Source organism: Pseudochaenichthys georgianus, chromosome 19 (genome assembly GCF_902827115.2).
Source record: "Pseudochaenichthys georgianus chromosome 19, fPseGeo1.2, whole genome shotgun sequence".
NCBI lineage: Eukaryota > Metazoa > Chordata > Actinopteri > Perciformes > Channichthyidae > Pseudochaenichthys > Pseudochaenichthys georgianus.
The window spans coordinates 7694329-7708745 of record NC_047521.1 but is presented as its reverse complement, the minus strand read 5'-3'; the positions used below and the strand labels follow the sequence as shown (position 1 = coordinate 7708745).

The 14417-nt window shown below is 41.0% G+C and overlaps 1 protein-coding gene across 1 annotated transcript; it reads left to right on the top strand.

Annotated features, from left to right (window-relative positions):
- The first annotated feature begins 3877 nt into the window (after positions 1-3877).
- LOC117465167 (growth factor receptor-bound protein 7-like) lies at positions 3878-7890 on the top strand. The gene is made up of 7 exons (XM_034108085.1): positions 3878-3895; positions 5466-5581; positions 5730-5743; positions 6341-6397; positions 6483-6570; positions 7639-7732; positions 7846-7890. The coding sequence occupies exons 1-7, from the start codon at positions 3878-3880 to the stop codon at positions 7888-7890; spliced, it is 432 nt and encodes a 143-aa protein (XP_033963976.1).
- The last annotated feature ends 6527 nt before the right edge of the window (positions 7891-14417 follow it).

The window sequence follows — 14417 nt, the reverse complement described above, 5'->3', positions numbered from 1 at the left end:
TAATGATATTTATTTCTTCTTACAATGTGTAAAAAAAAAATTATATTATTTCCCTTGTTTAAATTCATACCTTTCCTTATCCTGTGCCCAAATTTCCCTCCAGGGATCAATAAAGGTTTATCTTATCTTAAGTTATCTTTCGTAACTTGCAAATTGTAACTAACTATACCTACATGCAACTACTGTACTTCAGTTAAATTGTGAGGTACTAAGGTCAATGGTATGCTAATTTTGACTTCTACTCCAATACAGTTGGAAATAATTGCAATCTAAACTGAACCATCTAGCAACACATTTAATTATAAGTTACATTAAAACATGAATGATTTTGCATTCAGGACTTTGATTTTAACAGAGTATTTTCTTTCACTGGTATAATTACTTGGACTTTATCTGAGTAGCATTTTGCACCACAGCCAACAAATATTTTCAGGGAATTAATTGCATGAATAGAAAGAAGTGTTTAAATATTATTAACAATATAGTAAATAACATCTATATTAAAATAGTATTTCAGGATTTTTTTTACTACTTAGAGACACTAAGATATTTAAACTCAAAATATGGATATTGCTTAATGCTTTGACCACCAGAAGGACTTACCTGCCAGTAGAGAAAGCTTATTGTAAATCATGACATTATTTTTTGAAAAATACCAGTATTATAAAATGGACTATTAAGAATTGTTATTAGGAATCTAAATATCACATGTTTCTAAAAACACATGCTGAATGCTACATGAGTCATGACACCTTTATATACAGTCTATGCATTATTGCATAATTATCAGAATGGTTTGTTAGAATCCATATGCTTGATGAAGAGAAACACACATGACAACATAACGTTTGGTACACCATTAATCACCGCACGGCTCGCACCCGGGTGACCCAAATCAGACACTACCATTATTATAACAACAACAACAACAACAACAACAACAACAACAACAACAACAACTGCGTGGCAGGTGCACCCTCCCTGCACAGAACATTTATTGGAAGGAACTAGAAAATCCCCAAAATGACGTGCTAAAACATTAAAGTTGCTGTCGAAAGTGGATAGAAACACAAAAAGGAGCAAAATGTTACCAAAGCCTAGAAAAGTGTTTGTTTTGAACCTCCTTCGGGATGAGCGAGCTAACAAGCTAACGGTAGGTTTAGCACTGTTGCTAATGTTTCTAGCTAACCGCATGCTATTTAATTAAGCTAACAATATGGTATTTAAGCTAATTGCATGCTATTTCATTAAGCTAAACGCATTGTATTTAATTAAGCTGACGAATGATTGGTCAAAGATTACAAAAAAATTGTCTAATAATCATAAATGTGAATTTATTAATAATGGTTGACTGTATTTAATATTGTCGACATGATTAGGCTACCCTTCATATATTTATTTTTTGATTTAGGAATGTGTTCTTGAGTCTATAAAATATAGTTTTATGTGTAGGGAATATGATTTTGGTAAGTAGGACCTCAGTTACATGCTGAGATGTAATATTTCACAACCTTCTGTATGTGATAAAGATTAGACCCTCCAGAAAAACGCGGGCAAAAATCCTTGATTATGCGATCAAACATGCGGGGTTTTATGTGATTTTATGCGGTGAAATTGCGGGAAGTTGCGAAATATGCGGAAAAAATAAATATTGGGCTGTCTTATTTATTCTCTCTCACACACAACCTGCCACTAACGGTAAACCCCTTTACTATTCAATTAAACACATTCAATGTTTATTATTATTTTAATCACATCTCTCTCACACACACACAACACACACACACACACACACACCCACACACACACACACACCACACACACACACACACCACACCCACACACACCACACACACACACACACACACCACACCACACACACACACACACACGCACGCACGCCCGCACGCGCGCCACGCACACACCACACACACACACACACACACACCACACCCACCACCAACACCACACACACACACACACACACACATACCATGTATACATCACTCACTCCAGGGGACATTACATTGACTTACATGCATTTCCTAGAGACTTATCCTAACCTTAACCATAACCATAACCAACACATGCCTAACCCTAACCCTTAACCTTAACCTAACCAAGTATTCACCCTAAAATTAATGATCCCCCATAAGGGAGGCGAGTCCCCACACGTGACTATGTAAACAGATTTAGGTCCCCGCAAGTATAGTGATGCTAGTCCACCACACACACACACACACACCACACACACACACACCACCCACACACACACACACACACACACACACACCACACACACACACCACACACACACACACCAACACACACACACACACACACACACACACACACACACACACACACACACACAACACACACACCACACACACACACGTTCTCACTCCCATCCCGTCACATATTGACGGACGGTCAGGGCCCCTCCCCGTCACTATATTACATACAGGGTACCCCTTGACCGTCAGGCTTCTACGGGCAGGGCGTCCCATAGACCTTCATAGACCACGTGATCAACAACAATGGCCGACCTTCGTGTTATTCTCGGTGGAAAATGCTTATTTTAAGGTTCATTTGGCCACTAAAATGCGTTTTGATGTCATTTTATGCGAGTAATATGAGTTTTTATTTCTGATTACTTGTGCAGTACATGTACATGATGTTTAGTTTGCTAGTTATGAATGTGTACACATTCATGGTTGCTGACGTTTTTTTGGTGGAAAGTGTTTTTCACAGCAAAGTCACCCTCTGTACTTGGACTTATTGGGAGAATCTAAAGGCAAGAACATCCCAAATATTCATTTAGGTCTTTATTTTAGACCTTTAGTGTTGCCGTCTGTGAGGAAAATAAATGGGGCTCAGAGCCTCAGGATACTGAAATCTGTATTTTTTAAATCTTTTTTTCCTTCTAATTTCGTATTCTTTTCAAAATAACACACTGTTATTTACTCACCAATAACACAAAATTATCCTTGCTTTTATTTATTGGTTTAATTCCATAATTTCGTTTTTTTTTTGTCCGTCAGGAACTGAATTTCAAAATAAAAATAACCGGAAGGGTTAGGGTTACAGCGTCGACAGCTTCAATCTGCCCATTCACTTTGAATGGAGTGACGTCACGTTGCCTCGCTTTTTCGCCGAACTGAATTGTGGGTAGCATAGCGGTCCGTCTCCGCCAGCGCCAGCCAATCAAATCCCGTTTAGGAAAATCTGACAGCTCAAGCCGTAGCCAATCAAACCGCGTCTTAGCTGGGAGAGATATCCCGCCGTTCATTTCTAAATTTCAAAAAAAGATGGAGGAGAAACTAATTATCACTGTAGCAAATCACCCGGTTTTGTATGACCAGACCCTCTTCACCTACCGGGATACAAACCGGAGGAACCAGGCATGGAGGGAGGTGGCAGAGACAGTGGGTGAAACTGGTAGGTTTTTGCCTGTTTGGGAGTTTATATATATATATATATATATATATATATTGCTCCCATAAAATCCCCGAGGGTTTTTGCTTTGTATGTTTGGGGCGGGAGATTCATGTGATTGGTTGTTGGTCGCGTTGCTTGTTACGGTTATCTGAGAGGACCCAAACGCAGGACACGGCAGAGTGCTACGAAGGTTTTATTTTGAGAAGAAGGAGCGTGGAGAGTAATCCGGTTGCTGGCGGCTGTTGAGGTGGAGGAGCGTGGAGAGTAATCCGGCTGGAGAGTAATCCTGGAGCACAAGAAGAACAGGTAAGAAGAACATTCAAGTGTAGCGGAAATAGCTAACTAATTCTAAGAAGGCTGAGAGTTTTACCACTGGGGTTTAAACAACGATCTGGCACTGACAGGTTGTGGAGCCTCCGCTGATATGCCATTAGTAATGGCTGATGGAAATCAGGTGTGTAGCAGAGGAGGGTGCCCAACTGATTGCAGCAGGTGGAGGTTGAGCCGGGAGCCAGGAGTGACAGCCACCACGCCCACACAGACAGGGGAAGGGAAAACACACACAAGGGAGGTGGCTGGAGAATACAACCACCACAGCTTGAATAAAATCCCCAAGCTTCAGACACGCCCAGCTCCAAGCTTTTTTTTGAAGCTGTAGTGTGGACGCTCCGTTATGCTCCAACGCAACAGTTGCACGGGGTGCAGAATAGTTTCCCCCCACTTTTGTGCAAGACATCGGGGCATCGGGGTACTGCTTTGCCCGGTCTTTAGCAGAAATGTTTGTCGATAAATGAGATGGATTCGATTTTTTCATCTTGGTGTTTCTCTCTCGTGTGAGCTCCACACGTTCACTCTACGGTGTTGTTTACCTTCTCAGTGTGCGAAAAAGTACACGTCCCACCGTCCGGGACGTGTTATTTACAATATCGGAGATCTTTCAATTGACTTGTCCGGCGGACAAGTGACGTTTTTCGGGCTGATTTATTGACAAATTATTGATACATTCAGTTTACAAAAGGCAGAACTCATTCGCAAATTGTACGTGTCCGCCATTGTTCGTTTAGAAGTGTTACGGCCCGTCTACACTACAGGCATCGAAAAATGCTTTCAACGCTTCGCCCATTCATTTGAATGGGGTGACGTAGAAGATTTTTAAACTTCGCGAGAAATCGCCAAGCCTCTGACACGCCCAGCTTCAAGATTGTTTGATGCCTGTAGTGTAGACGGGCCGTTAGTTTCGGTTCTGCTTGTCGATTCCTAAGGAAATGCATCTTGCCGCTTTCTGTACAGTTACGGCCCGTCTACACTACAGGCATCAAAACATCTTGAAGCTGGGCGTGTCTGAGGCTTGGCGATTTCTCGCGCCCAAGGCGACCAACAACCAATCAGGAATCTCCCGCCCGCCCCCAGCATACAAAGCAATAGCAATGTTAAAACGAAGTAAACTGGATATAAAATCCCCAAACAGGCGAAAACCTACCAGTTTCATCCACTGTCTCTGCCTCCTCCCTCCATGCCCCGCTCCTCCGGTTTGTATCCGGTAGATGAACACAACAGAGACTGATCATACAGCACCGGGTGATTCCGCTCCAATTTTTTGAATATGAGGAAATGACCTGCATAGTCTCTCCCAGCATACACACAGTTTGATTGGCTAGCGCTTGTACTGTCAGATTTTCATACGCGGGATTTGATTGGCCGATGCCAAGCATCGAGCCTCAAAAGTTGAACATTGTTCAACTTTTGATGCCGATAGATGCTCGTGATGCTTGCAAAGCCATGCCATGCTCCCCACAATGCAGTTCGGCGAAGTTTAAAAATCTTCTACGTCACCCCATTCAAATGAATGGGCGAAGCGTTGAAAGCATTTTTCGATGCCTGTAGTGTAGACGGGCCGTTAGACGTGGCGGGGCGGGAAGTGTAGCACAGTGACTGGGTTGGGAAGCAAAACTCGGTTTCGAGTAGGAACAAATAACAATTGTCCGGTACCGGGATTAATAAGCTCTTCTCTTCTCTGTGTGCAGTCAAAGTCCGAGGCGAGCCTGGTGGCCATGGACTTCTCGGGCAAGGCCGGCGGGCGGGTCATCGAGAACCCAACGGAGGCCCAGAGCGCAGAGAGGGAGGAGGGGCAAGCCTGGAGGTGAGGACATGAGGGGAGGGTCATGGCTGCTGAGCGGGAGCAATACAAACAGTGATTAACACGGGTATGGAGGAAGTGATGACGCATGGCTGTACCTCCGTCCAGCCGAGATCCACTTAAGTCTTAAAGGTTCATTTATGTTTCAAAGATTAATACCCAAAGGTAAACAGGTTGCACACACATAGATATTTCAAACAAAGTACTACTATAATCTCAGCACTTAAATCTGGCCATGTCAAACAAGAACATGCTTATGTTTGAACCTGGTTAGCTTGGCAGGCATCACATGGTAACTTGCTTCCAATAAACATATTGTTCACCATATGATAAAACTGGTGGAATATATCAGAGGTTGCAGTTCTATATTGCTATATTTTGAGAGGAGGCATGTACTAGATGGTGCTCAGGTATTGATCACAGGCTGACTCTTTCTGACCGATTCTTTGTTGCAGGCTTTGAATTTTTTAAAGAAAGAAAAAAAGTCAACATTTATCGAATATACAAAATAGTGTCATGATTCTTCTATGACAGTATAGTGTTTAAATATTGGATTGTGGACAAACCAACACAGACTTTTGAAGACGTCATTCTGGGCTTTGGGAAAATATTTTCCCCTTTCTCTGAAATGTTATTATGGACCAAACAACTGACTGATTATAGAGAATGAAATCATGTAGGATTGTTTAAAAAGCTAAAATGTAAGGATGTAGAAAACATCCACAAATATCTGACTGTGATTTTTTTCTTCCACTGGTGCAGAGAGAGAAGCCCTGAGGTGCAGTCTGCCCAACTCCAACGCCGCCGCCAGACCGTCCTGTGAGTCCACATGAGGACAAACATCACCGCTGTGGAATGTGAAATACACTTCTCTGATGTTTACCGTCTGTATGTCTGTCTGCAGCCATCCATAAGTCCCAGCCGTGGTTTCATGGTGGCATCTCCAGAAAGGAGACCCAGCGGCTGATAGAGAAGCAGGGCCTGGTGGACGGGTGAGTGGAGAGACTGCAGACCCTTTTACTCAACACTGCGTGGGCTCAAACACTCTCTTATGGAACCAGAACCCAAGTTGAATTCATGTGATCTCCGCCCAGCGTAAGCCTGTAGGGAGATGGTGTGTTTGATTGGGTCTGTCTGTCTGTTTGCAGGTGTTTATTTATTTAGTTGTTTATTTGGAATACTAATGACATTCTATAAATGATCAGACCTACATTGTTTGTGCTGATGAATGGCTGCATGCTGAAGATTCAATAGACTCACAGGCTTCATTGATCTCAGGCAGGATTCAAACCGGTACCCACCACAGCAGGGATTTACACTGGGCTTAACTGAGGCTGCAGCTAATCCACTGAGCTGTGCAGTGGCCCTGCTGCAGGTCATCTCTGTCGTGGCTCAAATAGTGACAGCCGTACAAAAGTTTGGTCTCATGTTCAAAAGGAATATCAGCAGAATACACTATAACTGAAACACTGAATGGAGGTATGTTACAAGATTATAAATCCAGTTTGATTACAAGGGAGCTGGGAGGGAGAATAGATTGATGCTGTATATGAATTTGGATACGTCACTTAATATACTATTATGTCACTACACGGTTAACACTTGCACAGTGTTTGAATTTCAACCAAGTAGCGCTGTTTAGAATCCTCAGCAGCTGCTGTGCCCCTCACAGGAAGTGGTGTTCCTGGCTGTTAGCTAGCAAGTTAGCTTGACATGTTTTTTGATCACGTTACATACTGTACTACTCAATCAACTAAATGAAATAACAGTGGCTTCATTATACAAAAGTCCAGTGGTACGTTAATTGACATGTGAAGTGAAGGTGGGAAGTGTACCGTGTTGGCGTACTTCTGTGTTAACACACTTATGCACTCACTAAGAATGTGCATTAGGACAGAGTATGTGATGTCATTCCTTAATGGGAGGGGAGAGGGAGACGCCTGGTTGATGTCTTTTACTGCACTGAGTGACCTTTTCTAGTTGTACGTAATAAACCCTGACCAGTGCTTTAAAGTAAGTTAGTATCTGAACTGTTTCTCTGCACGTGTGTTTCTGTGTAGGATGTTCCTGATCCGCGAGAGCCAGCAGCACGCCCAGTGCTTCGTCCTCTCGCTGTGCTACAAGCTGAAGACCAAGCATTACCTGGTGATCCCTGTGAGTTCCCCTCAAAGAAACTCCATTCCACCACAGATAAAACACATTTGTATTTGCAATTACAAAGTGTGTCAAATATGTACTTATTGTAACCGTCTTTGTATTATCTGCAGTGCGAGGAGGGAGGCAGAAGTACTTCACCATGGACGACGGGCTGACTCTCTTCATAGACCTCCTGCAGCTGGTGGAGTTCCACCAAATCAACAAGGGCATCCTCCCAGTGTGCCTCAAACACCCCTGTGTCTGTGTCGCGCTGTGACACGCTTTACAGCTCCTGACTCTGCCCTGACCTCTGATCCTTTATATTACCTCGGCCGCAAAAGCATGTTTGTCTGTCTTTGGATTTTATTGACTCTATAAGCACAGCTGATAAAGAGCAGACTGTTGGTACAGCAGTGCGAAGTGTAGCCTGTGAGATAACGCTATCAGGTTTCTAAGACTCCTGGGAAGCCCCCCCCCCCCTCTCTTTAGTTTTTAAATCATTCCAGCTACACATCCAGACAGTGGTTCGTTTTTTATTTTTAATAACGGAGCCATGTTGGACAGACTTTTAGTGCACTTTGATTCAGATCCACGTGATGAGGTGTGAGGGCATGCAGGAGGACGTTTTATTGGAGGACTGAGAGGACGTGGCCACCAGAGGGCGCTCCGAGTCAACACTCAGAAGAGGAACTTGTATTTTTCAGCCATGCAATGGAAGACATGTATTTTTTGTAGTGTTGTAATCATGAACATGCCCCAGGTTGCAATGATGTAGCATGTCAATTCTCACTCCTCTGACTCTGTGAAGTTGTGTACAGTAACTTTCTGGTGCCTTACAAACAATCTGATGTTTTTAATTGGAACAAACTTTAAGTACTTTCATTGCTACGTTTGCACAATGGTGGTGAGGGGACTGCAGTTTCTTGTGTTTAAACAACCAAATATATAACATGGAAGCGTTTTATCAGGGTGTTTTTACCCCGGAGAAAGCTTTAATTAAGACTTTATGACAGCGCTTTATTTTAGATAAGACAACATATCTAATCTTTTTTAGGATGTTCTTTTTTGGTGTTTGATATTGGCGAAAGGTGAGCAAGTTTAACCTTTAAAGTCGTATTAGCATAAATAGTCGGCAAAGCGGAAGTCTAGACAAACATAGAATACAGTTAGCAGTTAGCAGTGACCTTCATATATTAATATCGAATTACTGATTTATTGCCAGTTAACTCCTTGGGAAATTCCAGCAGTAAAATCCAGCATTTCTGACCTTTTTGTTGATTGGTGGTTGTTTGATCATATTTTCTTTTACTTTAAATATTTGCACTTACTGTTCGCTTTTTATAATGAAGGTCCATGTCTTAGCCTGTCTACAAATATATGCATTATTATTATAATTTCATCTAGTACTAGGCTTACTGCCTTTTTCAGACCTGTTTTATATGTTAAATAATATTTTTTCTTAAATTGTAAATATTGTCTATTGTGTTAACTCTAAACCAAGACTATTTATGGGGCTAGAATCAGGCAGCAGTTTTAATTAAACGTAACTTATAGTTCAAGGTTACATTTGGAAAAATACAAAAACGTAAAATCTGCAACTGAAAAATACACCTTGAATGACTAATTATGTGAAAGAATGTTTAAAAGGGAAAAGAAATATTCACCAGTGTCAGAAATGAATCATTCATTTAACCTTAAAATGATCCAACACTGTTTAGTGTGAATACATTTCTGTATAATTCAGTACTATAAACTGGAACTCTCCATAGTTTTTCAAAACTACTGGCCAGGGAATCTGTCCATAGTCAACCCCTCTAAACTTCTAAGATGGTTTTATTCAGTTTTTTAAAGGTAAAAAAAGCTAGCTCAAAAAACTATGGAAATATGTGACGTTTTTTCTTTATTCCTCTCCCTAAATACAAAAGACTAAATACACGTTAATGCCTTGTGCACTTACTGTATATATATATATATATATATATATATTTTTTTTTTAAGTTACTGTATATCATGTATATGCTCAAGTAAGAATACCCTAAAACTACTGGTACTGTACCTGTGTTGAGTTCCATTTCACCAATACATTATCTTAACAGTACTGCTCTTTCTGGTTCAAAGAAGATCATTATAAAACCATTATCAGCCTAAAACTAGACTAACTGAAAAAAAAGCTGGCCTGCATCCTGGCGATCTGATTGGTGGAGCCACATAAAAGGCAGCCGGGGGCGACAGTGTCCTGGCAGTGTGCACAGATCCTCTGCTGGAGGCATAGAGCCTGCACCACAGCTTCCCAAGCTAAAGAGCTGATGTCTCTGTCGCTGACCTATAGAGTGAGTGTGTGTGTGTGTGTGTGTGTGTGTGTGTGTGTGTGTGTGTGTGTGTGTGTGTGTGTGTGTGTGTGTGTGTGTGTGTGTGTGTGTGTGTGTGTGTGTGTGTGTGTGTGTGTGTGTGTGTGTGTGTGTGTGTGTGTGTGTGTGTGTGTGTGTGTGTGGCTAAATACCAGTGTGCTTGGTAACCCTTACTTTTCACTGCAGACCTTCTCTTAAGAGGGGTTGCTATGGAAACACTTTGTCCTGGATGGCCAGGTAAATGAAGGGGGGTGAAATGAAGACGGACAGAAGGGATATAGGTCAGGAAGCTTTGAAATATGCAGTGAAATGAAGGATGTATGATCACTGTGGATATCAGCCTTCTCTGTTCAAAGTGGGATAAATTCTACACTGTGGGTTTGTCATTTTGCAATTTTCTGATAATATATCTACTTAGACTTCCAAACTGACATATATAACATTTTCTCAATTATCCATATCTGTATATATGTTAACACTTTCAATGTTAATGTATAGCCTACTGTTAATGATATTTATTTCTTCTTAAAATGTGTAAAAAAAAATTATATTATTTCCCTTGTTTAAATTCATACCTTTCCTATCCTGTGCCCAAATTTCCCTCCAGGGATCAATAAAGGTTTATCTTATCTTAAGTTATCTTTTCGTAACTTGCAAATTGTAACTAACTATACCTACATGCAACTACTGTACTTCAGTTAAATTGTGAGGTACTAAGGTCAATGGTATGCTAATTTGACTTCTACTCCAATACAGTTGGAAATAATTGCAATCTAACTGAACCATCTAGCAACACATTTAATTATAAGTTACATTAAAACATGAATGATTTTGCATTCAGGACTTTTGATTTTAACAGAGTATTTTCTTTCACTGGTATAATTACTTGGACTTTATCTGAGTAGCATTTTGCACCACAGCCAACAAATATTTTCAGGGAATTAATTGCATGAATAGAAAGAAGTGTTTAAATATTATTAACAATATAGTAAATAACATCTATATTAAAATAGTATTTCAGGATTTTTTTTACTAAATATCTTAGAGACACTAAGATATTTAAACTCAAAATATGGATATTGCTTAATGCTTTGACCACCAGAAGGACTTACCTGCCAGTAGAGAAAGCTTATTGTAAATCATGACATTATTTTTTGAAAAATACCAGTATTATAAAATGGACTATTAAGAATTGTTATTAGGAATCTAAATATCACATGTTTCTAAAAACACATGCTGAATGCTACATGAGTCATGACACCTTTATATACAGTCTATGCATTATTGCATAATTATCAGAATGGTTTGTTAGAATCCATATGCTTGATGAAGAGAAACACACATGACAACATAACGTTTGGTACACCATTAATCACCGCACGGCTCGCACCCGGGTGACCCAAATCAGACACTACCATTATTATAACAACAACAACAACAACAACAACAACAACAACTGCGTGGCAGGTGCACCCTCCCTGCACAGAACATTTATTGGAAGGAACTAGAAAATCCCCAAAATGACGTGCTAAAACATTAAAGTTGCTGTCGAAAGTGGATAGAAACACAAAAAGGAGCAAAATGTTACCAAAGCCTAGAAAAGTGTTTGTTTTGAACCTCCTTCGGGATGAGCGAGCTAACAAGCTAACGGTAGGTTTAGCACTGTTGCTAATGTTTCTAGCTAACCGCATGCTATTTAATTAAGCTAACAATATGGTATTTAAGCTAATTGCATGCTATTTCATTAAGCTAAACGCATTGTATTTAATTAAGCTGACGAATGATTGGTCAAAGATTACAAAAAAATTGTCTAATAATCATAAATGTGAATTTATTAATAATGGTTGACTGTATTTAATATTGTCGACATGATTAGGCTACCCTTCATATATTTATTTTTTGATTTAGGAATGTGTTCTTGAGTCTATAAAATATAGTTTTATGTGTAGGGAATATGATTTTGGTAAGTAGGACCTCAGTTACATGCTGAGATGTAATATTTCACAACCTTCTGTATGTGATAAAGATTAGACCCTCCAGAAAAACGCGGGCAAAAATCCTTGATTATGCGATCAAACATGCGGGGTTTTATGTGATTTTATGCGGTGAAATTGCGGGAAGTTGCGAAATATGCGGAAAAAATAAATATTGGGCTGTCTTATTTATTCTCTCTCACACACAACCTGCCACTAACGGTAAACCCCTTTACTATTCAATTAAACACATTCAATGTTTATTATTATTTTAATCACACTCTCTCTCACACACACACACACACACACACACACACACACACACACACACACACACACACACACACACACACACACACACACACACACACACACACACACACACACACACACACACACACACACACACACACACACACACACACACACACACGCACGCACGCCCGCACGCGCGCGCACGCCACACACACACCACACACACACACACACACACACACACCACACACAACACACAACACACACACACACACACACACACACACACACATACCATGTATACATCACTTCAGGGGACATTACATTGACTTACATGCATTTCCTAGAGACTTATCCTAACCTTAACCATAACCATAACCAACACATGCCTAACCCTAACCCTTAACCTTAACCTAACCAAGTATTCACCCTAAAATTAATGATCCCCCATAAGGGAGGCGAGTCCCCACACGTGACTATGTAAACAGATTTAGGTCCCCGCAAGTATAGTGATGCTAGTCCACACACACACACACACACACACACACACACACACACACACACACACACACACACACACACACACACACACACACACACACACACACACACACACACACACACACACACACACCACACACACACACACACACACACACACACACACACACACACACACACACACACACACACACACACACGTTCTCACTCCCATCCCGTCACATATTGACGGACGGTCAGGGCCCCTCCCCGTCACTATATTACATACAGGGTACCCCTTGACCGTCAGGCTTCTACGGGCAGGGCGTCCCATAGACCTTCATAGACCACGTGATCAACAACAATGGCCGACCTTCGTGTTATTCTCGGTGGAAAATGCTTATTTTAAGGTTCATTTGGCCACTAAAATGCGTTTTGATGTCATTTTATGCGAGTAATATGAGTTTTTATTTCTGATTACTTGTGCAGTACATGTACATGATGTTTAGTTTGCTAGTTATGAATGTGTACACATTCATGGTTGCTGACGTTTTTTTGGTGGAAATGTGTTTTTTCACAGCAAAGTCACCCTCTGTACTTGGACTTATTGGGAGAATCTAAAGGCAAGAACATCCCAAATATTCATTTAGGTCTTTATTTTAGACCTTTAGTGTTGCCGTCTGTGAGGAAAATAAATGGGGCTCAGAGCCTCAGGATACTGAAATCTGTATTTTTTAAATCTTTTTTTCCTTCTAATTTCGTATTCTTTTCAAAATAACACACTGTTATTTACTCACCAATAACACAAAATTATCCTTGCTTTTATTTATTGGTTTAATTCCATAATTTCGTTTTTTTTTGGTGTCCGTCAGGAACTGAATTTCAAAATAAAAATAACCGGAAGGGTTAGGGTTACAGCGTCGACAGCTTCAATCTGCCCATTCACTTTGAATGGAGTGACGTCACGTTGCCTCGCTTTTTCGCCGAACTGAATTGTGGGTAGCATAGCGGTCCGTCTCCGCCAGCGCCAGCCAATCAAATCCCGTTTAGGAAAATCTGACAGCTCAAGCCGTAGCCAATCAAACCGCGTCTTAGCTGGGAGAGATATCCCGCCGTTCATTTCTAAATTTCAAAAAAAGATGGAGGAGAAACTAATTATCACTGTAGCAAATCACCCGGTTTTGTATGACCAGACCCTCTTCACCTACCGGGATACAAACCGGAGGAACCAGGCATGGAGGGAGGTGGCAGAGACAGTGGGTGAAACTGGTAGGTTTTTGCCTGTTTGGGGAGTTTATATATATATATATATATATATATATATATTGCTCCCATAAAATCCCCGAGGGTTTTTGCTTTGTATGTTTGGGGCGGGAGATTCATGTGATTGGTTGTTGGTCGCGTTGCTTGTGTTACGGTTATCTGAGAGGACCCAAACGCAGGACACGGCAGAGTGCTACGAAGGTTTTATTTTGAGAAGAAGGAGCGTGGAGAGTAATCCGGTTGCTGGCGGCTGTTGAGGTGGAGGAGCGTGGAGAGTAATCCGGCTGGAGAGTAATCCTGGAGCACAAGAAGAACAGGTAAGAAGAACATTCAAGTGTAGCGGAAATAGCTAACTAATTCTAAGAAGGCTGAGAGTTTTACCAC